Genomic DNA, 26181 nt, shown 5'->3' on the forward strand with positions numbered 1-26181 from the left:
GGGTTCAAATTAAAACGGCTCACTACAACACCTGTCTGTCACTTTATCAGGACAAAATCTCCATAAGCTTGTTTGGCAAATCAGAAAGAAAAGATTTTTAAAAAGTAAAGTAAAATAAAACTGAGAACTTATTCAAATTAATTTTGCTGTTCAACTGTCATGGCTATGTGATAAGAAGTTAGCTTCCCAGCCACAGTGAAACCTTAGGCAATGGTCTTCTACTATAATCCCAGGCCAATCAAAGCCTTGTGAGTGGATTTGAGTGATGGAAACTGAAAGAAGCCCATTGTATGTATGTATATATATATATATATATATATATATATATATATATATACACACACACACACCCCATCCACACATGCAAGCGCACACACACACACACACACCCATCACACACCCATCACACACTTTCTGTATATTTTGTCATTGTATTCACTGCGGTGTTTATTTTGACCATATCACACGGGCAGCTGTTAAGCGTGCATTTTAAGCTGGTCGTGTGCATACATGCATATATATGTATGTATGGGCATTCGTGTATGTAAGTATAACATATGTTCCATATATATATATATCTGTATTTATGTGCTTATCTGGTATATTCAACTGATGAAGGCAGAGCTTCTCCTATGCAAAGTCAGAAATCCAGGATCTTGAATTATCCAGAAAAATCTTTTTGTAGTTTATTTTGTCTATCTCTCCTAGTGCTATATGAACATTTGATGTGGCCTTAGGGTCAGGGTTTTGACTGCTTTTCAGCATCGTGGTATTTCTCAGATACCCTAATTTATAGTTTATATATATATATATATATATATATATATATATATATATATATATATATATATATACGTATGTTAATTGATGATGATGATGATAATAAAAATAAATGAGTAGCAGATGTTACACATTTATATTTTACTCACCTACCCTGGAATCTGCACTTCGGATGTATTTGGAAAGCATCTTTATATAAAGTACGTCTGAACAAATAAGAGCAGACTTATTCACTAAGTTGGATCATGCCATCTGCATACACTGGAAGAATAATTGGTGCAGAAAATTCTATGTAGTGTTTGATATTCACCTAATATTATCTGAGTGTGTAAATTAGTTCGTCCTAACAAGGTGCCTCAATTAAAGCACCTAATTCAACTGAATCTAAATTACATGGGGAGTAGACAGACAGCCGACAACTGATGAAGGGTCATTCTTTGTATTACTTGTCCTTTTTATTCTCTTGTTATTTGTATATTTAACTCATTTGTTTTCGTATTTCATGTTGTTTACTGTTGGTGACGTCCTGTAGCCATATATGCATATATATATATATATATATATATATATATATATATATATATATATATGCACACACACTTTTGTTTCAGTCATATGACTGTGGCAGTGCTGGAGCACCACCTATAGTCGAACAAATCAACCCCAGGACTTATTCTTTGTAAGCCCAGTACTTATTCTATCGGTCTCTTTTGCCGAATCGCTAAGTTATGAGGACTTAAACACACCAACGTCGGTAGTCAAGCGACAGTGGGAGTACAAACACAGACCCACAAATACACACACATACATACATATATATATATATATATATATAATGGGCTTCTTTCAGTTTCCGTCAACCAAATCCACTCACAAGTCTTTGGTCGGCCCAAAGCTATAGCAGAAGACATTTGCCCAAGGTGCCTCACAGTGGGACTGAATCTGGAACCATGTGGTTGGTAAACAGGCTACATACCACACAGCCACTCTTGTGTCTATATATATATATACATTATACATATATATTTGTGTGTTTGAGAATTGCATTAATTCTTACAAAATGAAACAGAATTAAATACTTATAATAATGGATGAACAGTAATCTTATTCTTTTATCTCTTTTACAGATACACCACACGCTTATTGGATACAAACTGAAAACTTTGTTCTTTAAAACTAAATCTGTTGCAGTCTACCCTTTACTGTCTTTCCTACCATATGTCTCCAGGGAAACATCTTATATTGCCATTCTCCAAGAGGAAATCCATGCATTTTTATGATCCTATTGCAGTCTACTATGACTTGGCTGCCAAAGCATGTAGATGTTACAGTTTTGTATGGTATGTATACTGACATTCTAATTCATCTTTATCATACAGAAAATAGAGGGAGTCAGGGGTCATTTAGCTTAACCCTTTCATTACCAACCTGACTGAAACTGGCTCTGGTTCAGTAGTACAAATGTCTTGTTTTCATAAGTTTTGAATTAAAATCATCCACCAAAACTTAGTCACAATTAATGATAGCTAAGTTATTTTACTAAATTCTTTGTTATATTTAAAATTGATTAAAAGAAATACAGAGTATCTCAACTGAAATCTGGTAATGAAAGGGTTAACAAATGATTAATTTAACCCTTGCGATACCAACCTGGTTGAAACTGCCTGTGGCTTTGTAGTACAAATGTCTTGTTTTCATAAGTTTGGAATTATAATCTTCCACCAAACCTTACTCACAATTTATGTTCCTAACACTAGCTTAATGATAACTGAGTAGTTTTACTAAATTCTTTGTTATATTTAAAATTATTTGAAAGAGCATCTCAAAATAAATACAATAATGAAAACCTTGTTTTTCAAGTAAAAGAATCTCTTATTCTATTTCCTGCAGAGCTAAAAGACAATTTGGTGACAGGCAATGATTAAAAAAAAGCACCGCTGTTTTGCATTCATTTCTATTTTTCATTTATTAAATGCAACATGTGCATGCACACACATGTGCACCATAGGTTTCCATTTAGTTTCTGTCTACCAATTCCACTCATATCATATTAATTAATTTGAAGCTATTGCAAAAGACATTTGCCCAAGGTGCCAAGCATCTGATAATAAAGATGTAGAAAATTCATTCTTTGCTATCTTCATTGGATTTGGCACACTGTTGGTTCCAGCTGATCCTATCAACAAAACAGCCTGCTCATGAAACTAGTGTGTTAGTAGCTGAGCATTCCACAGACACATGTGTAGCCTTAACAGAGTTGTCGGGGAGATTTAATGTGACAAGGCTGGCCCTTTGAAATACAGGTATTATCTGTTTTTGCCAGCTGAGTGGACTGGAGCAACATGAAATTAAGTGTCTTGCTCAAGGACACAATGTGCTATCAAGAATTGAACTCATGACTTTATGATTGTGAGCTCAGTACTCTAGCCACTAAGCCATGTGTCTTCTCTCTCTCTCTCTCTCTCTCTCTCTCTCTCTCACTCTCTCTCACTCACACACACACACTCACATATTTTCACCATCACTTCCTCCTCCATAACCCTGTCCATGCAAGCAAAAGAGTAAATTGGATCCATAGTAATATTTTAAGGGTCCATGGAAAAATTTTGCTTTCAATGTATCAGTTGCAAGATACAGCTGGGATTCTTTCCCTAATGTTTTATTTACTTCAACCTATATAAGCTATGAAAAACAAAATAGGGATTTTGAAAGAAGTATCTGTGAAATTAGTTTTTTAATATCAAATGGCTTGGTGTGGGGTTGCTTTAATAAAATAGGAATCAAAGGAGTTCATAGATAAAAAATGGTTGAGAACCACTGGGTCAAATAATGATGATAATGTTGATGATGTTGTGTTGTTGACATGAAAAAGTGACTGAAGATGGATGTAACATAGTTGTGGTGAGGAGACCAGCATGTTTCTTGAAGTCATCCTTACTGCTCAGTTGGTACCCCATGGTAATTCCTTCTTCATTACAGCAACTAATTTAGATATTTGTTTGTTTATTCATTTATCTAATAAGATAGACAACAAGGAATGTAACTGAAGTGACAGTGCCTTGAATGTTTGCATCTCCTTTTGATATACTCATCCCTGCTTCTCCCTCACCCTTATCTCCTGATAACCTACAGAAATAGGATAGGCCTTGCTCTGATGCTGCACCCAAAGCCTGGATTCTAGCATCTAAAGTGACCTTAAAACATGGGCTAAACCAGCTAACTGACCTCAACATTTCATTAAATTAAAGAGACATTTGTAACATTTTTCTTTTCTTAAATGTTGTTTAGTGCTTTAGATCACGTTTAGTCGTGGCCATGCTGGATTACTGCCTCTAATAGTTTTTGTATATTTTTTATTTTATTTTATTTTATTTTATTTCTTCCTTGTTGTTTTCTCTTTATGACAAACAGTCTGGTTTTAAACTTTCTACAAATGAGTGTAATTTGAACCATAACTAAAACTGGTTCCTATCTCCTGTTTGGTTCATTTTTTAAAAATTTCTGTTTCTATTCATTCTTTGAAAATGTGAAGGTTTCTCTTCTAAAATATAAGGAGTCTTACTCGACACTTGTACTTTCACTTGTAGTCACAGACTGCTACAGCAATGTCCTCAAGTCGTTAATATTGTTGTCATCATCACCACCACCACCACCACCATATTCATCACTATCACCAACATCATAACTGTCGTCATCGCCACCCCCACCATCATCATTGTCATCATCATTACCACCACCATATTCACCACCACTACCACTACCATCATCATCATCATCATTGTCATCACCACCATCATTGTCATCATCATTACCACCACCACCATATTCACCACCACTACCATCATCATCATCATTGTCATCACCACCATCATTGTCATCATCATTACCACCACCATATTCACCACCACTACCACTACCATCATCATCATCATCATCATCACCACCATCATTGTCATCATCATTACCACCACCATATTCACCACCACTACCACTACCATCATCATCATCATCATTGTCATCACCACCATCATTGTCATCATCATTACCACCACCATATTCACCACCACTACCACTACCATCATCATCATCATCATTGTCATCACCACCATCATTGTCATCATCATTACCACCACCATATTCACCACCACTACCACTACCATCATCATCATCATCATTGTCATCACCACCATCATTGTCATCATCATTACCACCACCATATTCACCACCACTACCACTACCATCATCATCATCATCATTGTCATCACCACCATCATTGTCATCATCATTACCACCACCATATTCACTACCACTACCATCATCATCATCATTGTCATCATCATTACCACCACCATATTCACCACCACTACCACTACCATCATCATCATCATTGTCATCACCACCATCATTGTCATCATCATTACCACCACCATATTCACCACCACTACCATCATCATCATCATTGTCATCACCACCATCATTGTCATCATCATTACCACCACCATATTCACCACCACTACCACTACCATCATCATCATCATTGTCATCACCACCATCATTGTCATCATCATTACCACCACCATATTCACCACCACTACCACTACCATCATCATCATCATTGTCATCACCACCATCATTGTCATCATCATTACCACCACCATATTCACCACCACTACCACTACCATCATCATCATCATTGTCATCACCACCATCATTGTCATCATCATTACCACCACCATATTCACCACCACTACCACTACCATCATCATCATCATTGTCATCACCACCATCATTGTCATCATCATTACCACCACCATATTCACCACCACTACCACTACCATCATCATCATCATTGTCATCACCACCATCATTGTCATCATCATTACCACCACCATATTCACCACCACTACCACTACCATCATCATCATCATTGTCATCACCACCATCATTGTCATCATCATTACCACCACCATATTCACCACCACTACCACTACCATCATCATCATCATTGTCATCACCACCATCATTGTCATCATCATTACCACCACCATATTCACCACCACTACCACTACCATCATCATCATCATTGTCATCACCACCATCATTGTCATCATCATTACCACCACCATATTCACCACCACTACCACTACCATCATCATCATCATTGTCATCACCACCATCATTGTCATCATCATTACCACCACCATATTCACCACCACTACCACTACCATCATCATCATCATTGTCATCACCACCATCATTGTCATCATCATTACCACCACCATATTCACCACCACTACCACTACCATCATCATCATCATCACCACCATCATTGTCATCATCATTACCACCACCATATTCACCACCACTACCACTACCATCATCATCATCATCATTGTCATCACCACCATCATTGTCATCATCATTACCACCACCATATTCACCACCACTACCATCATCATCATCATTGTCATCACCACCATCATTGTCATCATCATTACCACCACCATATTCACCACCACTACCACTACCATCATCATCATCATTGTCATCACCACCATCATTGTCATCATCATTACCACCACCATATTCACCACCACTACCACTACCATCATCATCATCATTGTCATCACCACCATCATTGTCATCATCATTACCACCACCATATTCACCACCACTACCACTACCATCATCATCATCATTGTCATCACCACCATCATTGTCATCATCATTACCACCACCATATTCACCACCACTACCACTACCATCATCATCATCATTGTCATCACCACCATCATTGTCATCATCATTACCACCACCATATTCACCACCACTACCACTACCATCATCATCATCATTGTCATCACCACCATCATTGTCATCATCATTACCACCACCATATTCATTACCATAACCATATTCACCACCACCACTTCCATCATCATCATCATCACAGCCATCACCATCACTATGATTATCATTATTAATAGTTTCAAATTTTGGCACAAGGCCAGTATTTTTGAAGGTGAGTGTAAGTGACCGATTAAATATACTACCCAGGTGAGCTGCAACTGGATTAGAACTCAGGACACAGAAAACCAATATAAATACTGTAAGACATTTCCTCCAATACTGATATAGCTGTCCACTGCTGTAAATTGGTTCTGAATATACAAGCCCCTAAGAGAATGGAAAACAGATTGGACTGTGTCATGGTTTGAACTCTTGACATGGGATATCAGAGTAAATCCCATGAGGCACTTTGTCTGGTACCCTCATAACTGAGAATTCCGCCATTTAGGAGACAGAGTTATTTGTATTTTTAAGAGGGTGGAGAGAGATATGAAGGAGATTTGACTGTTATTTCCAACAGGATGTGTGATCATATAAAGACCCCCTTGTTGGCCCAGGTGACCCTTGCCTTGGTGCACAACTTAGAATTCCAGTGACAGGCACTTCATTTATCTAATGTCAGAAATCTAGCTCCCTGAAACCACTTGACTGCCAGTACGGCTCACTCCCTCTCAGACATCACACTACATTCAGCTACCCACTACATATTTCTCTCTGTATCTCTCTCCCACTTCGGCTGTTTTTCTCTCTCTCTCTCTTCCTCTCAGCCACTATTCCATGCTTCTCTCAGATAATCATGACACCCCTCAATCACCATATTGTTTGCCCTCCATCCTTCTTTCAACCACCTACCATATATTTGCCTGTCTGCCCAGATCTCTCTCTCTCTCAGTCTGTCCCTCTCTCTGTCTGTACCTTTCTCTGTCTCTCAGCCACTATCCTGCACAAAATATACTGTCTCACCTATTTCAATCACCAACAGCATGTTCTTTTATCCATGATACCATACACATACACATAGGAGCGGCTGTGTGGTAAGTAGCTTGCTTACCAGCCATATAGTTCTGGGTTCAGTCCCACTGTGTGGCACCTTCGGTGTCTTCTACCATAGCCTCCAGCCGACCAGAGCCTTGTGAGTAGATTTGGTAGACAGAAACTGAAAGAAGCCCATTGTATGTATATATATATATATATATATATATATATATATATATATATATATATATATATATATATATATATATATATATATATATATATATTGGCGTGCTCGCTTAACCAGCGGGGGGTGGCGTCATTCGAAGGCTAAAACAATGCGAACGCATTGTGACCAGCGATGTGTAACTACATCTGATGGACTGGTCGGTCACGTGATGATGACGTGATATATGTATGTGTGTGTGTGTGTCTGTATTGGTTCCCACCACCATCACTTGATAACCGATGTTGGCTTGTTTACATCTCTGTAACCTAGCGGTTCGGCAAAAGAGACTGATAGAATAAGTACTAGGCTTACAAAGAATAAGTCCTGGTGGGGTTGATTTGTTCGACTGAAGCCAGTGCTCCAGCCTGGCCGCAGTCAAATGACTGAAGAAAATAAGAGAATAAAAAGATACATACACACATGCATACACCCACATGTACTCACATGCATACATGTGCACACACTCGCATACCACCTCCGCCACGCTCCACTGCCACTACATACACATACCCCCCACCCACCCACCTCCACTGCGCACAGAGGCCCACATACCTTCAAGCTATCACACATGCACGTATACAAAGACAAGCTCATTTTTCTCAATTACAACACATACATAAGCACACACACACACACACACGCATTTATCTCAGCTGTTTACTGCATCATACTGAGAGTATCCTCCAGTACTTTGTACTGTACACACCCACATACACAGCTATCTCCAGACCACCATCCTCACACACTACCAAGTCAAACACAGACGCCCTGCCCCCATGGCCAACTTTATACATCTTTTAAATACCACACAAATGCATCCCTCTCTCAATAACTGTACTACGCAAGCAGACACACACACACTCTCACAATCATTCATATATGTGCACAGATTCAGATATACACACACGGACACAAATACACATGCACACAAACACACACACACTCGGACACACACACACACACCTGCACACACACACACACACACAAATGCACAAGCACACACATACATGAACACAAACACACACATGCACACAAACACACACACATATTCACATGCACACACACACATACTCACACGCACACACATACTCACATGCACACACATGCAAACACGCATACATACAAACACACTCATACATCCTTCCCTCATCTGCTATATGTCATACACATGCACACACACACATCCATACACACAAACACATGCACACATCCTTCTCTCTCCCCTGCTGTACTTCATAGGCCCTCTCCCCCCACACATTCTCACAAACATTCACATACATATATACAAAAGAAGAGACAGATACACACACCCCACTTTGCCCATACCTATATCATCCCCACCTCACGGCCCTTACCTCATAATTACCTCACACCACTCATCTCACATCTATAAATTAACACATGTCTAACTGAATGGCAAGCAACAGCTGACCCCCATCTCTCTCTCTTTTATTCTTTTACTTGTTTCAGTCATTTGACTGCGGCCATGCTGGAGCACCACCTTTAATTGAGCAAATCAACCTCAGGACTTATTCTTTGTAAGCTTAGTACTTATTCTGTCGGTCTCTTTTTCCGAACCACTAAGTTACAGGGATGTAAAAACACCAGCATTGATTGTCAAGCAATGTTGCGGGGTGGGGGAACAAACATATTTATGTGTGTGTGTGTATGTGCGTATATATATATATATATATATATATATATATATTTTATACTGCCAGATCAAATTGGAGCCTGGTGCAGCCTCCTGGCTTCTCAGACCCCGGTCAAACCGTCCAACCCATGCTAGCATGGAAAACGAACATTAAACGATGATGATGATGCTGATGATATATATATATATATATATATACGACGAGCTTCTTTCAGTTTCCGTCTACTCACAAGGCTTCAGTCGGCCCGAGGCTATAGTAGAAGACACTTGTCCAAGATGACACACACAGTGGGACTGAACCCAGAACCATGTGGCCTCTTACCATCTGGCCTCAGTTAAAGCTGGGCGGGAAAATCGGACCACCTTCCGAACACGCCCAGGCTTACCGTCCGATGTACGTCCGAAGCTACGTGTAGTGGCTTCCCTGAATAGGAACTCAGCTCTACAGGAAAGCTTCAGTCTTCGGGAAGATGGACAAATCTGGAGATTTGTCAAGACTGCTGAAACGTAGAAGAGAGATACCAGCTGGTCTGAGTGCTCTCTACCCACAATAACTAAAAAGACTACAGCAACTCAGGGAAACTAAGCCAGAACAACCTGCCATCCTCTACACACCATCATAAACTGCGAGCAGGGTACAAATTGTTGTCCTTAAATGCTCGCAGTTTATGCAACAAAATACATTTGTTCAACGCCTACGTCAGAAGTGTTGACCCTGACTTCATCACTGTCACGGAAACATGGGCGCATTCCTTACTCTGTGATGGGGTTTTCAACATTACGGGGTACAACCTCTTCCGTAAGGACCGCACTAACCGCCGTGGTGGTGGTGTGATGGTCTACGTTCGTTCAAATTTTTGGTAATTCCTTGTGCCGATTTGAACGAATCACAAGAAGAAGTTTTTTTCTGTGACGTGCGTATGACCATGTCAACACTCCTGCTTGGCGTTGTTTATCGTCCCCCAAGTTACCATCGGGACACACAGCTTTGCAATGTCCTCCGAGCTGCTGCCAGGAAAACAGCCACTTATGTGTTTATTGCAGGCGATTTCAATCATCCTGAGATCGATTGGGAGACCTTCCATTGGCCACAGAGTGCAAACGATTTTGTTGAGCTTGTGCTGGACTCAAACTGGTCACAAGTAGTCACCTCTCCAACAAGAGGTGACAACACCTTGGACCTGCTCTTCACCACAACTCCTGAAGCGGTTATCAATTGCACTACGGAGGAACCTCTAGGTGACTCTGATGATGCTATGATCATCGCCAATCTGGCTCTTGTGGGCAACAAAAACCTGAACCATCTCCAATCTGCTTCCTTCGATTGGAAGAGAGCAGATTGGAACCTGTACCACACTGAACTACAGCACCCAAACTGGCGTGAATTCTACAACTCTGGAGATGTGAATACTATACTCCAGAGTATCCTGGACTCAATATGGGCAGCATGTGCAGCATCAGTGCCACGTAAACAAAAAAAGAAGAACCGCCCCAAAAGGGCAATTTGGGAAACTTCAGCGGTCCGACTTGCCAGGAGGGAACGTCGGACTGCTGAACGGGAATACAGGTTGCATAAATCAGACACCAACAGGAAGAAGCGGAATAAATCCTCCAACCATCTCAAGCAAGTGACAAAAAAAGCAGTGCTTGAATTTGAACAGTGCATAGCAGCCAATCCTGACAGCAAGGTTTTCTGGAAATATGTGCACTCAAAGCAGAGACCTCACTCTCCAGTGGGCCCTCTTCGCAACCCTCACACAAACCAGATCACTGACGACCCCAAGGAATGCGCAGAACTCATTGCCGAGTGCTATGCAAACATATTCACTGTTGAAAGTCAAAATGTACCATCTTCACCATCACTAACAGCAAACTCCATAACAACTATGGAATTTACACCTGCAATGCTGCGACGTCACCTTCAAAATAAGCGCAACTATGCCTCCCCTGGTCTCGATGGAGTTACATACCTGCTTCTCAAACGTGGCAGGCACTTCCTTTTACACCAGCTTTCTATTTTCTTCCAGTACTGTCTCAACAATGGTGCTACTCCGGAGCAGTGGAAAACTGCCAGTGTCGTTCCTCTGTTCAAAAAGGGCGACCGCACATCACCTGTCAACTATCACCCAGTCAGTCTCACTAGCTGTATTGCAAAACTGATGGAATCGTGTGTCAGAGAAACACTCTGGAACTTCTGGAGCTCTCACAGTCTCATCCGACCCTCACAATATGGATTTGTCCCTAACTCCAGCTGCAGTGACCAGCTTGTCGAGTTCCTTGAGGACATTACTCAGATTACTGACAGTGGCTCATGGGTGGATGTTGTCTACCTTGACTTTGCTAAGGCTTTCAACTCTGTGCCACACAAAAGGCTTATGGTGAAACTCTCTGCAATGGGTGTGGGGGATGACCTTTTTAACTGGTTGAAATCCTTCATCCTCAGCCGAAAGGAGGTAGTCACAGTTCTAGGACAGCACTCTACACCATATGAGATGTCATCGGGTGTACCACAGGGATCTGTCCTTGGTCCCCTCTTGTTTGTGGCATACATTAACGACATAGATGCCAATTTAAAGAATGCCACAGTATTGAAATATGCAGACGACATCAAGCTGTACCTTGAAATCAAGAGGACAGATCCTGATGTCTACAACTCTTTCCTGCAATCAGACCTAGACACAATGCAGCAATGGATCACAGACTGGCAACTGAAACTGTCTGTGGACAAGTGTACCACCATGCATTTTGGGAGAAAAAACCCTGCGTTCACTTACTCCCTCCACAACACTGATATCAAGAAATCCTCTTGCAAGCGTGACCTAGGCATCACTGTCAGCAGTGATTTGCATTGGTCAAAGCATATCTCTAAGATTGTCAGGAAGGCCGAGGGTGTCTTGGCATCACTCAGCAGGTCTTTTGTTAGCCGCTCTCCAGCCATCTATTTAAAACTGTATACAGCTATGGTACGACCACACTTGGAATTCGCATCATCAGTTTGGAACCCCTATCTTGCACAGAACATTGACCTCCTGGAATCTGTCCAGAGACGTGCAACCAAACGCATACCCTCCATCAGACACCTACCATATTCTGAGCGCCTTGTTTCCCTGGGCATGGATTCACTGAAGCTCCGGCGTTTGGCGACTGACTTGGTAAACACCCACAAAGTTATCAACCACCTCACCAACAACAACACTGAACACCTTTTTGATCTCCATGTGTCTAACACACGTGGACATGCCTACAAAGTCAGAAAACAATACAGCTCCCATGACTTTCGGAAACATTTTTTCACGCTCAGAGTTGCTGAAGCATGGAATAAACTGCCTGCGTCAGTTGTTGACTGCCATGACACTGCATCTTTTAAGGCCCTCATGCTTTCCGAAATCCGCCGAAACTACACCTGATTATATATACACTTTAGATGAGTTGTAGTGCACCTGAGCACTGTACACAATTATTATTATTATTATTATTATTACCACACAGACACTCCTTCATCTGATCTCTTTTGTGGCATATCTTACCACCTATACATTTCCCCAAGGTGGGGCAGTATATATCTATAGCTGTTTCTTCTAACCACTCTGACAACAAAGTATATATTTTAGAAACCTTATCAGTGACCATCACTCCTTTAAAATACAAATATAGCAGCCAGAGTCTTGATATAATTTCACCTTTGGTTTCTATTTTAATAAATGTACCTACCCACCCTTTGTACACCATTTATGTTTGCGCACATTTTTCTATCTACAATGTATGTATTCATATCTATAGTTACTCGACATTACAAAATTATATTCACATGCCTAAACATTTACTTATCTGCGGTGTGTGTGCTCAGATGTGTGAGTGTGTTCATGTGTACATGTGAATGTGTGTTTTAGGTGTGTTGAGTTTATACGAAGTTGAGAAATGATTTCATAATGAACCAAGGTGCATATGTACCTTCGCAAGAAGCTCTAGGCTTTTGAGTTACTCCTGTAGTAATTTCTGGTATTGAAAGGTTATTTGTGTGATTCCATTCTGTAGAAGAGCAAAAGCTTAAGACTTCAAAGACTCTGCCATTTTTACTAAGCATCAAACTAAAATACCTTGCTTGTTGTTCCGGCATCTCTTTCTGTCTTTTGTTTTGTATATTGTTTTTGGTTTTGGATTTTGTACAGTTTGGAACTCTGTGTGTGTGTATGTGCGTATGCACACGTTTGTATGTGTGTGTGTGTGCATATATATTAATATATGTATGTCTATATATGTGTACATATCTCTCTCTCACTCTCTTCATCTATCTATCTGCCTGGGTGTATGTGTGTATATATATATATATACATATATATATATATACATATACATATATATATACATATATATATATATACATATACATATATATATATACATATACATATATATATATACATATACATATATATATATATATATATATATATATATATACTTTATTTAATGAGTTTCACGTTCCCGTTTGCCGGACAGTTTTTGTTAACAAAAACTGTCCAACGAACGGGAACATGAAACTCCGAGTAACAGGTTTTGTTGAATTTCTGCTGCTTTTAAATAAAGCATATTACTCTACCACTGGTATTTGAGTACTCTTTTTTCCACTTGTTTCACATTTATTTGTTTACTCCGGTATATATATATATATATATATAATCATCATTGTTTAGCATCAGTTTCTCATGCTGGCTCAAGGTGGATGGTTTCACAGGAACTAGTAAAGCCAGGGGCCCACACCAAGCTCTAATTGTCTGTCCTGGCATGGTTTCTATGATTGGATGCCCTTCGTAACACCAACCACCTTTACAGAGCATCCTGGGTGCTTTTTATGTGGCACCAGCACCAGTGTTTTTTTTTATGAGGAAGCAGCACCCACACCAGCATGTTTCTATATGGCAGCCCTTCTGGCTTGCCAGCTCCTATCAAACTGTCCAACCCATGCCAGCATGAAAAATGGACATTAATTGATGATGATGATAACACTCACATACATACACACACACACACATATGCACATATACATACTGTACATATATTTTTACAAACACACAAAAGCACAGACTTACATATATTTATACTTACACAACACACACATATATACATACGTGCATACATGCTTGTATATATATATATATATATATATATATATATATATATATATATAGATGCATATGTTTACATTACAAATATATACGCGTGGATATTTGTGTGTTATCTATTGAAAGAATGTGTGTTTATTTAATTATATAACAATCTCATTCATGAAAGTACATGCACTCGTAGACGTACACACTTAAATACATACAGATAAGAATATATGTGTGAGGGACCCTACCCACTCACACACACACACATTCTTGCACACATTCACACACACATTCTTGCACACATTCAATCACACACTCTTGCACACATACACACACACACACACTCACACTCTTGCACACATACACACACACACTCACACTCTTGCACACATTCGCACACACACACACACAGATGCTCTCATGCATGCGCGCACACACACACACACATCATCTGCCATAAAACATCAAGAACACCAAAATATTTAAGGCAGCCTGCTACTCCTTGCAAAAAGCAAGATACAATAGTGCCTATGGGGTGGTGGGGATGAGGGCCTGCGCAAGGCCCACCCAGCTGGATACATCAAAGGTATCAATAGCACGGATGGTATGAATGCATTCATACCTTTTTTTTTTTTAAAAGTGCATGACTGTTGCTGCTGAGGTATTTACTTTCAAATCTTCCATCAGATGAAAACAGGACCCAAATACATGCTGTAAAAACCACAGGGTGTGAGGGACCCCTAGCTGTTGTCACAGCATCCTTCTAGGAGTGGGGCACTCTGATGTAAAAGCTACAGTTTCACATGATTGTTGGTCATCTTGCTTTGACCTGTCACTAGGTACTAATTATAGAGATTGAGAGTAGTTCTCGTGTTGTACAAGTGTCCATCACCATAATCCAATGATGTACTGGTTTCTTTTTATGGTGGCCTCATTTGTGATTCCATTTACTGAAACTCCTATGGTGCTGGAAGAATTGGAACATGTACAGACTTAACCAGTTGGAAGCACACCATAAATTACGATTTTTGTTTGTCACCTATGCTTCAAACCATGCAGATTTGCAATGGGACTGAATAGTCAGCTGAGAGGTCATGGACAGAAAGTCAGAAATGTACAAGGAAGCACACAGAGATGGCAATCACCTGTGAATATGGAACAATCATTGTGTATGTGTGTGTGTGCATATGTGTGTGTTGTATTACAATGGCCTCTGCTCCTCTGAACTGGTTAACTCTTAATATCTCCACCAAAGCTCACTTGATACTACTTCTCCTCTCCTTCTTACTCTGTCACACCTCCCAGATTCTAGTCCTTTTCCCTTGGAGATACAACCCACTAATATTTCCCCCTCCCCTTCATTTATGTTCTTTATCTGCAGACATTAACAGCCTTTAACATTATTCGCCAATACTATTATCAAAGATATTCTGCAACACCTTGAATCTTTCCCTTTTCTCGGTTGCCATTAATATGGCTGTCACAGAATCAGATCCACTGGAAACCAACTGTCTTACGGTATTCACTCGTAGGTCCTTGCTTTTGAGAAGTCCAGTGGAAGAAATGTTGTTGCCTTAGATATCTGTTTCTTTACTACCCACAAGGGGCAAAACACAGAGGGGACAAACAAGGACAGACAAACGGATTAAGTCGATTATATTGACCCCAGTGTGTAACTGGTACTTAATTTATCGACCCCGAAAGGATGAAAGGCAAAGTCGACCTCGGCAGAATTTGAACTCAGAACGTAACAGCAGCCGAAATACCGCTAGGCATTCCGGCCGGCATGCTAACGATTCTGCCAGCTTGCCACCTTAGATATCAGTAAAGCTTTCGACTATGTCTGACATGTAAATCTGCTATCAAGACTTCCCACGAATGGACTGCACCCATCTCTTATTTCTTTGATTGGTAGCTTCCTCTAAGACCACACCATTGCGGCATCAATGGAGCTCTTTCTCTCCTCTACAATAAATGCCAGTATGACTAGCCCTCTTTTTCCTTCTCTATGTCAATGACCCATCTAACATCACCCACTCTTTTATGCTGATGACTCAACCTTCGTTTCTTCCTAACCTTCCCTAACCATGTGCAACTTGGCACAGGGTAAACTTGTATTGATCCCATAAATGTAATCTTTGAGTGCATCCTACTGTGAGGCCGTGCCAGTCTTTTACCAGTAAAAGCTTTTATTTATATGGAGCAGAATGATGTTATAATGGAAGGAAGGTTTACGATATCAGGAGAATTCCGCCTTCTCCCATTATATCTTGTTCTTCATGTAGTTCGGGCCCCAGCAGGCGAAGAAAGAAGTCTTTAAGCACAAATGCAATTTACAATCAGTTTATTTACAAGTTTCACAGAACAGGTGAAGTGTGTTGCTCTCAGCAACCGTCTCAAGCTGTGTGCATGGTGTTGTATCTCCATTAGTGTGGGCACATTGCCTCTGGAGGTACAACATGCAGACAGGCCCAGCCAGTGAAGTGTGCTCAGCAAGCGCTGCTGCAAAGAAGTGGAAAGAGAGGAATTACCCTAGGCGTACGCTACAGTGTAAAGAATTTATTGTTGATTCTTCTGTGGGTCATACAGGAACAATATTAGCAGGATTGATGAGTGGGCGATGGGGTATTGTAGGGTGAGAAAAGAAATAGGGGTTGAGCAAAAAACCTGAAGTCCTATTCATATCAACAAAATGCCATTGTGTTCCTCTGCCAAACATAAGCTGCATTCAACTGGAGCCCTCTCAGTCATTTCAAGTACTGAACCTTACTATTTCTGAGGATTTTTCTGGTAAACACACGTCTTTAACACAACCAGAGTAATATCTTAAAAATTGTAACTTTTCTTTTGGACCGGAAAATATTTCAGCCCTTAACTGTTTCTAGCACTCTACAAAACTCAAGTGAGACCCACAAGGGAATATTGATCTTATATTGAGGACAGTGCTGCTGCTGCTACACAGACATTTTTTACTGTATTCATAAAAGGGCCACTTGGCTAACTTGAATTCAGTTATTCTCAGACACACTCTTACCTCTACTCTACACTCACACTACTTTCTCTTCATCTTTTCTGTTGCTACTGTAATGGTCTCTGTTCCTTGAAACTGGCTGGTCTTGTACCTCCTTACCACCCACTCTTATCTCCACCTTTTGTCATGCCAGTCCTTCCTCCTCAGAACATGATCATCTGGATGCCGACGACTGCTCGGTTCAAAGCCTCCCTTGACCACAAGTGGCCTGAACCCTTTACATGAACACCACCCTGTACATAACTCCATGTCCCCCTACATGGCCTTGCTTTTTGCTTTTTGAGCCAAAAAATTAACTAACTAACTAACTAAATACCTCCCACCACTTTGTCTTTACTGCAAATGTTGACTTACAGCAGTTCAAACAGAACATTAACAGTTATGAGTTCACTGGTCTTGATGGGCCTACAAAGGACAAAGGCAATGCCTGTTTCTTCAGTTTTAGCAGGTGTAAAAAAACGAAAGAAATAAAAACAAAAACCTATGGGTGTTTAAACAAAATAAACCTCTTCCATATCCAAGTCTGGGAGGACCTCTAAAGGTTAACAGTACTCTCCCTTATTTCTCTATTGTATAAAAATTTTTTATTACAAACATCCTAGATTATGCTGAGTTAGAAAACATCTGCTTGGTTTATAAATTTTTCTTTATTGAAAATTTTCGGTCCCTTAGCATACCCTCATGTTCTGTCGGCCCTTTTTGCTATTGTTTATTGCTGTTATAGCAGACTTCTTTCAGAACATTCTAGATATTGCACCCCCTTTCTATTTGGATAAAAAAAAATAAACATATGCAGTGCTTGCTAGACTGATGTGTCAACCTGTACCCTGTTTTCTTCCATTAACTCAAGTTGCAAGTGTAAAACATGTGAGAGAATGTTTGCATAGTTAAATGGCTTGCAAGAAAGAGTAGAGAAAATCTCCATGAAGCCACACCCTGATATTCAACTCTTTTGTTATTTACACTGCTTTTGTTGACTTACACTGCTTTTCCTTATTGTCATCATCATTTAATATTTATTTTCCATTCTAGCATAGGCTGGATGGTTTGCAAGAGCTGACAAGCCAGAGAGCTGCACCTAGCTCCAATTGTCTGTTCTGGCATGGTTTCTATAGCTGGATGCCCTTCCTAATGTCAGCCACTTTACAAAGTATACTGGGGGCTTTGTACATGGTACCAACATGAGTGCTTTATATGTGGCTCTGGTACAGGTGCTTTTTATGTGACACCAGCACAGGTGCTTTTTATGTGGCACCATATCTATGACAACATGTCTATGAAGAAACTTTCTCTTAAACAAAAACTGCAGCATCATACCTTGCAGTGGTGTTTATAAACTGGCACTCCATCGGTTATGACAACAGGGGTTCCAGATAATCTGATCAGTGGAACAGCCTGCTCATGAAACTAACATGCAAGTGGCTGAGCACTCCACAGGCATTCACTCCCTTAATGTAGTTCTTAGGGAGATTCAGTGTGACTCAGAACGTGACAAAGCTGGCCTCTTTTGTATTACAAGTACAACTAATTTTTGCTAGCTGAGTGGACTGCAGCAATGTGAAATAAAGTATCTTGCTCAAGGAGACAACATGCTGCCAGGAATCGAACTCAATACTTTACAGTCATGAGGCAAGTATCCTAACCACTAAACCAGTACTTTGTAGTAAAGATTGTTTGCCAACATAACATGGCAGTCCCTTGTTTGAAAATATAAGGACACAGATTGTGTTGTATAGTCAGCTGGAGATGATGTCTCCTGGGGCTAAATGACAGCAACATTTGTCCTAAACCAGGACTGCCATGTTATGTTGGCAAACAATCTTTACTACATGGGTTGATGTAATTGATTTACCCACTCACCCGAAATTGCTGGCATTGTGCTACAATTTGAAACCATTATGATATTAATAATATTTAGTAAATAAATAATAGATTCAAAATATGCAATAAAAGTAGTTCTGTAATTTAGATATTATCAAAACCTCATGCTTAACATATGCGTATTGTTCAAATGCCAGAAGCTGCAGTTTTTTGACTGGGAATCATCCCTTTAAATATATTTCAGAGCTAGGTAAAATAAATTTGTGTGAAAAGTAACAACTAGAACAACATACACAGAATTTCTCCATAATTGTAGCTTATCACTGTCACACATTCATTTCACTTCTGAATTAATAATATCATATACTATTCCAATTTAAAATTAGAAGGGTTTGAATTTGTCTTTCTTTTCAGAGTTGTTAAAATAAATACCAGTGGTGTATTGAGGTAATTTGGTTGCTATCTGTTGTCTTCTTCAACAATTTGGTCTTGTGCCTAGGTAAAAATATTAATAGAGTCCATATTAAGAAAACACCAATTCATATTCCATTTCCTTGACTAAGATATTTAATTCCCAGCTGTCCATTCCTCAAACTGCTAATAGGAACCATAATGGTTGGCACACAAGTGGGAGTACCATACCACTTCCCTATTTTGACACTTAACATAATATGAACAATATAGTTTCCAACTAGCAATAACCATGCCTCGGATAACCCTCATTGGCTATGGTACTGTCTCTGTGCTGAGTCCAAATTTTCCTTTGATATTGCACAAAGTAATAGGAAATCATTTCAGCTTTTTCTTTTATAAGTTAGTATAAAATAAGGAAGTATAGTACCCAAGATCTCTGTAGATCTTTTTTGTTAAGTTATCCTGAAATATGTAGGACCACCAAGGGTTTATAATATTTCTGTGACACATTCAGTAGAAAAGCATCTTCTGTATGTGCTGGTATTTAAGACACGCTCTGGCATAAGAAACACTCCTATTTTACATGTAGATTAAAAGAAAAAAAGAAGTAATGCGTTCCCTTATATACTTATTGAAAGATGTTTTAAAGTGGTTTTGTAGGGGAGAATGTATGATTCAGTGTATTTAAATACAACTCTATGACAGCATACTGGAATAAAGTATGAAATCATAAACTTATCATAAATAAATTATGGTGTATAAATATGATATTACAGTTTTATCTTCTTTTAGATGAACTGTGTAGTTGTTCATATTTTGGGCAAAAGAATTGCCATATGAGATGTAAAACTCCTATTTCAGGCTGTGATGTTTTGTGTTACCACAATCAGCCACCAGGGTCACACACCATTGCTATGGTTTTGTTATCATCCACTTGATGCAAATAGCTGAGAAGCAGATGAAAGTTTAACATTCCTGTCGCTCTTCTGAGAGAATTTACATTCAGATAATTAAAAGTAGTTCTTAAAGGTAATGCAGTCATTAATTAATGTAAGACACATTTCTGGAGAAGGAGGGTATGAGATGATGTGACCTCTTGACATAACTGCTGATATTTGTGATAATTTAAGTTACTTCCGATATTTTACCCAGCAACTAAAGTGAGAAAACAGCCATGGCCAATGCCAGTGTTGCATGTCCAGCCCATTTAAGAGTACCCTTAATGCATCGAGTGATATGATATGCTTGAGAAGACTTGTTGAGTCAAGTAAAACCAAAATCATAGCTGTGACCAGTGTCCCCTGACTGGCTCCTGTGCCAGTGCTACGTAAAAAGCACCATCCAAACATGGCCAATGCCATTGCCCCTGACTGGCTTCCATGCCGTTGGCTCATAAAAAGTACTATCTGAATGTTATTGATTCCAGGGTCACTTGACAGGCTCCCATGCCAATGGCACGTAAAAAGCACCCACTACACACTTGGAGTGGCTGGCATTAGGAAGGGCATCCAGCTGTAGTAACATTGCTAGATCAGATTGGAGTCTGGTGCACCTGTTAGCTCTCCAGACCTCAGTCAAACCGTCCAACTCATGCCAACATGGAAAATGGACGTTAAACGATGATGATGAATTATTGTACCTTGAGGTTCCATAGCCTTTGACATTTTGGTCTCCCATCCATAATATGGCCATATTAGATACAGGGCAATTTTGGAATATATTTGAAAATAGAGAATACATGTCTTATACACTGGCAAGTATAGTAGATATTTCATTGTATAATTGCTGTTTTGCTGTGTGTGTTGTGGTATGTTAGAGCAAAGGTAGTGTGTTTGAACAAACAGTAAAGTGCAGTGCCAGGTATTTCATGTTACTAGATCTAGTTCAGTGCATTTTGTATATGAGTTCAAATCTCTTCAAATTTTACTTTTCTTTTTTAACCCTCCTGGGGCCAATGAACTTACCGCCTACCAGTTCTAAACCTGAAATCGAATTGACCAACTCTCAAAACAAATAACAATTAGCCTTCTACCTAATCACTAGAAATCAATATCTTGTTATGTTTTATATATGTTTGTTATTATTTATCTTTTGTATTGTTTCTATCACGATACTAATTAGCTGTATTTGTTTCCTTCATTACACTAATTAGATGTATGTCCTTACTTGAGGACTAACTTGTCCCCTTGTGTCCTAATCCGAAATTTCTCTCTTTTTCAGTGGTCAGTAATGGAAGAGCAGGTGTATGCTTATGTTTTGTTCTTCTTTGGATTAATTGGTTTAATAATCTATTTCTTCACTGCCTTTGCCCTGATGGTGTCCTTGTTCAGTGGGTAAGTTGGTGTCTTTTCTGAAACATTTCTTTATTGTTTTCTAATCAATTCCAAAACAAAACTAAACTGTCCAATCATTGAATGGATGGCCTGACAGAACTAAATAATTGGCTGTCATTTGATATACATGGTGTCCATAAATTATCCTTACTATTTGAAAAATTCAGAGAGATAAAGTAAAGATAACTTAGCAGAATTTATTGGAAAACATAGGCAAACAATGATTCTATGATAAAAACTTCTTGTTTTAAAGTGATCTAAATTAGTGATTCCCAAAGTGGGTGGTACTCCACTGGAGGCAGTGGAAAGATCCAGTGGGGTGTTGAAGAAAAATGGGGTGATAATGGGGTAACCAAAACGGGGCAATGGATGTAAAAAAAAAAAAAATAAAAAAATAAAAGGTTCATTAGGTTAAGTTCATTTTTGAAATTCTGTTTTAAATTTGCTGCAGAAAATGGTCTATCACTGTGATGGTGAGTGAGGGGGCGGGGGGCACATAGGAACGTGGCACTCTGAAAAAGTCTGGGAGCCATTGATCTAAATTTAAATTTTTTCTCAAAATTTTATGTTAATTTATGTTACAAACACCAGCATAATAATGAACTTATTTTATTAAATTCATCGTTATTTAAAAAATTAACTGAAATAAAGGCAGTGTATTTCCACAGAAATATGGTAACAAAAGGGTTAAAGTGATCTAAATTAAAACTTTCCATCAAAAATTTATGTTAATTTATGTCATAAGTACTGGCATAATAAAGACTGTTAGATACTTCTTTATTTTAAAAATTAATTACAAAAAAAAAATGGCTGTGTATTTCAATAAAAATATCATAACAAAAGGGTTAAGAAATGGTGGTGTTGAGTGGAGAAGCTCATTTTAAGCTCATTACCTATAAATCTATACTGGCTCAAGGTAATGGCAACTTTGATAAACATCAAAGGTTACTGCAATGCTGGAGTATACACTGTTGTTTGTTTGGAATTAAAATATGATAGAAATTTCCTGGGAAGGTGATTATAATCAATATCAAGCAACAACCTGGTTCAGGCATTTAAGAAAAATTTTAAATCTTCTGTAGATGGTTTTAGGTATTTCAGTTTATTTTATGTATTGGTTTAAATACCATTGATGAGGTATTGATTTTGGATTGTTATAATGTCTCGTTTACATCCCTTTCTTTCTATGTCAGCCGCCTTTGTTTATACCAACAAACAAACCCGCTATTAGAGCATGACGAACTGCCTGGAGTATCTGTGATTAAACCATTGATGGGAGTTGATCCGCTTCTGGAGGAGAACATAGAGAGTCACTTCAAAATATGTTACCCACAGGTAGGTAGAGTTACTTCCATTTGCTTTTGGGACATTTCCAATCTCTAACATTGCCAACATAAGGATGTACACATATGCATGTGTGTGTATGTATGTGTGTGTGTGTGTGTGTGTGTGTGAGAGATCATCATCATCATCATCATTTAATGTCTTGTTTTCCATGCTCCCATGGGTTAGACAGAATTTGTTGAGGCAGATTTACTAGGGCTGGATGCCTTTTCTTTCACCAACCCTTACCTGTTTCCAAGATAAGGATGGACACATATGCATACATGCACACACACATATACATGTGTGTGTGTGTATGGTGTGTATCATCATCATCATCTTCATTCGATGTCTTCTTTTCCATGCTCCCATGGGTCGGACAGAATTTGTTGAGGCAGATTTTCTATGGCTGGATGTCCTTCCTATTGCCAGTCCTCACTTGTTTCCAGGTAATGTAATATGTCCCATGGCCAAGACATGTTTTCCACGGAAGACTGGAAACAAACAACATTGCTTGTATGATGGTGATGTCAAGACATGAATACACATTTACACACACATGAACACACAGGCATATGTTTAGCTGTCCTCTCACCTGTTTAGTTATCCTCTCACTAGTTTAGTTGTCTTTTCACCTGTTTGTTTGTCTTCTAACCTGTTTGTCCTCTCACCTGTTGGATTTTCCTTTCACCTATTTCGTTATTCTCACCTGCCTAGTTGTTTTCTTGTCTGTTTGTCTTCTCACCTGTTGGATTGTCCCTTCACCTATTTGGTTGTCCTCACCTGCCTAGTTGTTTTCTTGTCTGTTTGTCTTCTCACCTATCAGTTTGTCCTCTCACCTGTCTAACAATCCTCTTACCTGTTAGTTCATGCTCTTGCTGTCCAACTTGGTCACCCATTCTCTCTTAAAATATTTTATGCAAGTAAGGTAAACCATACAAAGTGTGAGGACAGAGCTGTTTGCAGAGTTCTTGGTAAGCTTAATCTGTGATACATTTTCTGCATCACTGATTAAGATACCTGATTAAAGATGATTATGGTTAAAGATTATGTAAATATTTTCATATGAAACAATGCAAGACCACAACCCTGTAAAAAAGGAGCACTTCGTTGGTTACAACGACGAGGGTCCCAGCTGATCCGATCAACGGAACAGCTTGCTCATGAAATTATTGTGCAAGTGGCTGAGCACTCCACAGACACGTGTATCTTTAACGTAGTTCTTGGGGAGATTCAGCATGACACAGAGTGTGACAAGGCAGCCCTTTGAAATACAGGTACTACTCATTTTTGCCAGCTGAGTGGACTGGAGCAATGTGAAATAAAGTGTCTTGCTCAAGGACACAATGTGTCACCAGAAATTGAACTCATGACCTTACGATCATGAGCTGAATGCCCTAACCACTAAGCCACGTGCCTTCACAGAATATTTGTATAAAACCCTATCTTGTACCATCTCATTAAGAAAATATGATTCAACTACCTCACATGAAGTCTTCATGACATGCCTTAACTTCTTAATAAATAGTTATCAGCTGTTTGTTTCATTCAAAAACATTATTCATTCTCATTAAAAATATTGTCTACACCGGTGCACTTACTCTAAGCGTGACTCTCAAATTCATATTACTGTGAAACATGAATCATACGGGGATTGTTCATTTATCTACAGGTGCACACTTGTCAGTGTGTGTATGAATGTCCATCTGATCTACATCATTTGTTTCTTTTAAAGACCTTTTATATATAATTTGATAATTTCTAAGTTTAGAAAATTTTTTCCTCAAAAACACACACGTACACACACACTCCTTCTTGTAGAAGAGCATAGGCATGGAATTTCTTTTTTATTCTTTTACTTGTTTTAGTCATTTGACTGGCTATGCTGGAGCACCACCTTTAGCCAAACAAATCAGCCCCAGGACTTATTCTTTGTAAGCCTATTATTTATTCTATTGGTCTCTTTTTGACGAACTGCTAAGTTATGGTGATGTAAACACACCAACATCGGTTGTCAAGTGCTGGTGGGGGAACAGACACACACACACATACACACACACACACACATTTATTTATATATATATATATATATATGAAGGGCTTCTTTCAGCTTCCACCTACCAAATCCACTCACAAGGCTTTGGTCGGCCCGAGGTTATAGAAGACACTTGGCCAAAGTGCCACGCAGAGGGACTGAACTCAGAACCATGTTGTTGGTAAGCAAGCTACTTACCACACAGCCACGTCGAAGATCCTTCAATTTTTTACCTGAGCATTAAACATACCTTGTTTGTTGTTCCCCCACCTGTCTTGTTTTCTTTTGCCAACTTAATGCCAAAGTTCGTGGTCATTGCCTCCGTGAGGCCCAACACTCAAAAGAATCTTGGCCGCTTTGCCTCCATGAAGCCCAACACTTGAAAGGAACTCAGCCACCTCACCTCCATAAGACTCAGCACTTAAAAGGATCTCAGCTACTTTGTCTCCATGTGTCCTGGGAGCTCGGCCACTTTGCCTCCATGAGACCCAATGTTTGAAAGGAACTCAGACACCTCGCCACAGGGTTGGCAGAAAGTCACCCAACAGTAAATCAAAATTCCATAAATACTATCTGTAATTCTGTATTGACTCAAATTGGAAAATATAGCACTAAAGAAGGACTT

At 39.3% G+C, this 26181-nt stretch overlaps 1 protein-coding gene and 1 pseudogene across 1 annotated transcript in view; one reads left to right on the plus strand and one right to left on the minus strand.

Moving 5' to 3' along the window:
* The window catches only part of LOC115209887 (ceramide glucosyltransferase), a 327186-nt gene that overhangs the window by 274722 nt on the left and 26283 nt on the right, over positions 1-26181 (plus strand). Inside the window, exons 4-6 of the mRNA XM_029778470.2 lie at positions 1908-2120; positions 22086-22198; positions 23392-23533. Coding sequence (XP_029634330.1) covers positions 2103-2120; positions 22086-22198; positions 23392-23533 — 273 coding nt within the window. The 5' untranslated portion in view covers positions 1908-2102. The remainder of the gene's footprint in view (positions 1-1907; positions 2121-22085; positions 22199-23391; positions 23534-26181) is intronic.
* Positions 20057-20203, minus strand: LOC115210004 (annotated as a pseudogene).

This window comes from Octopus sinensis, linkage group LG3 (genome assembly GCF_006345805.1).
Source record: "Octopus sinensis linkage group LG3, ASM634580v1, whole genome shotgun sequence".
Classification (NCBI taxonomy): Eukaryota; Metazoa; Mollusca; class Cephalopoda; order Octopoda; family Octopodidae; genus Octopus; species Octopus sinensis.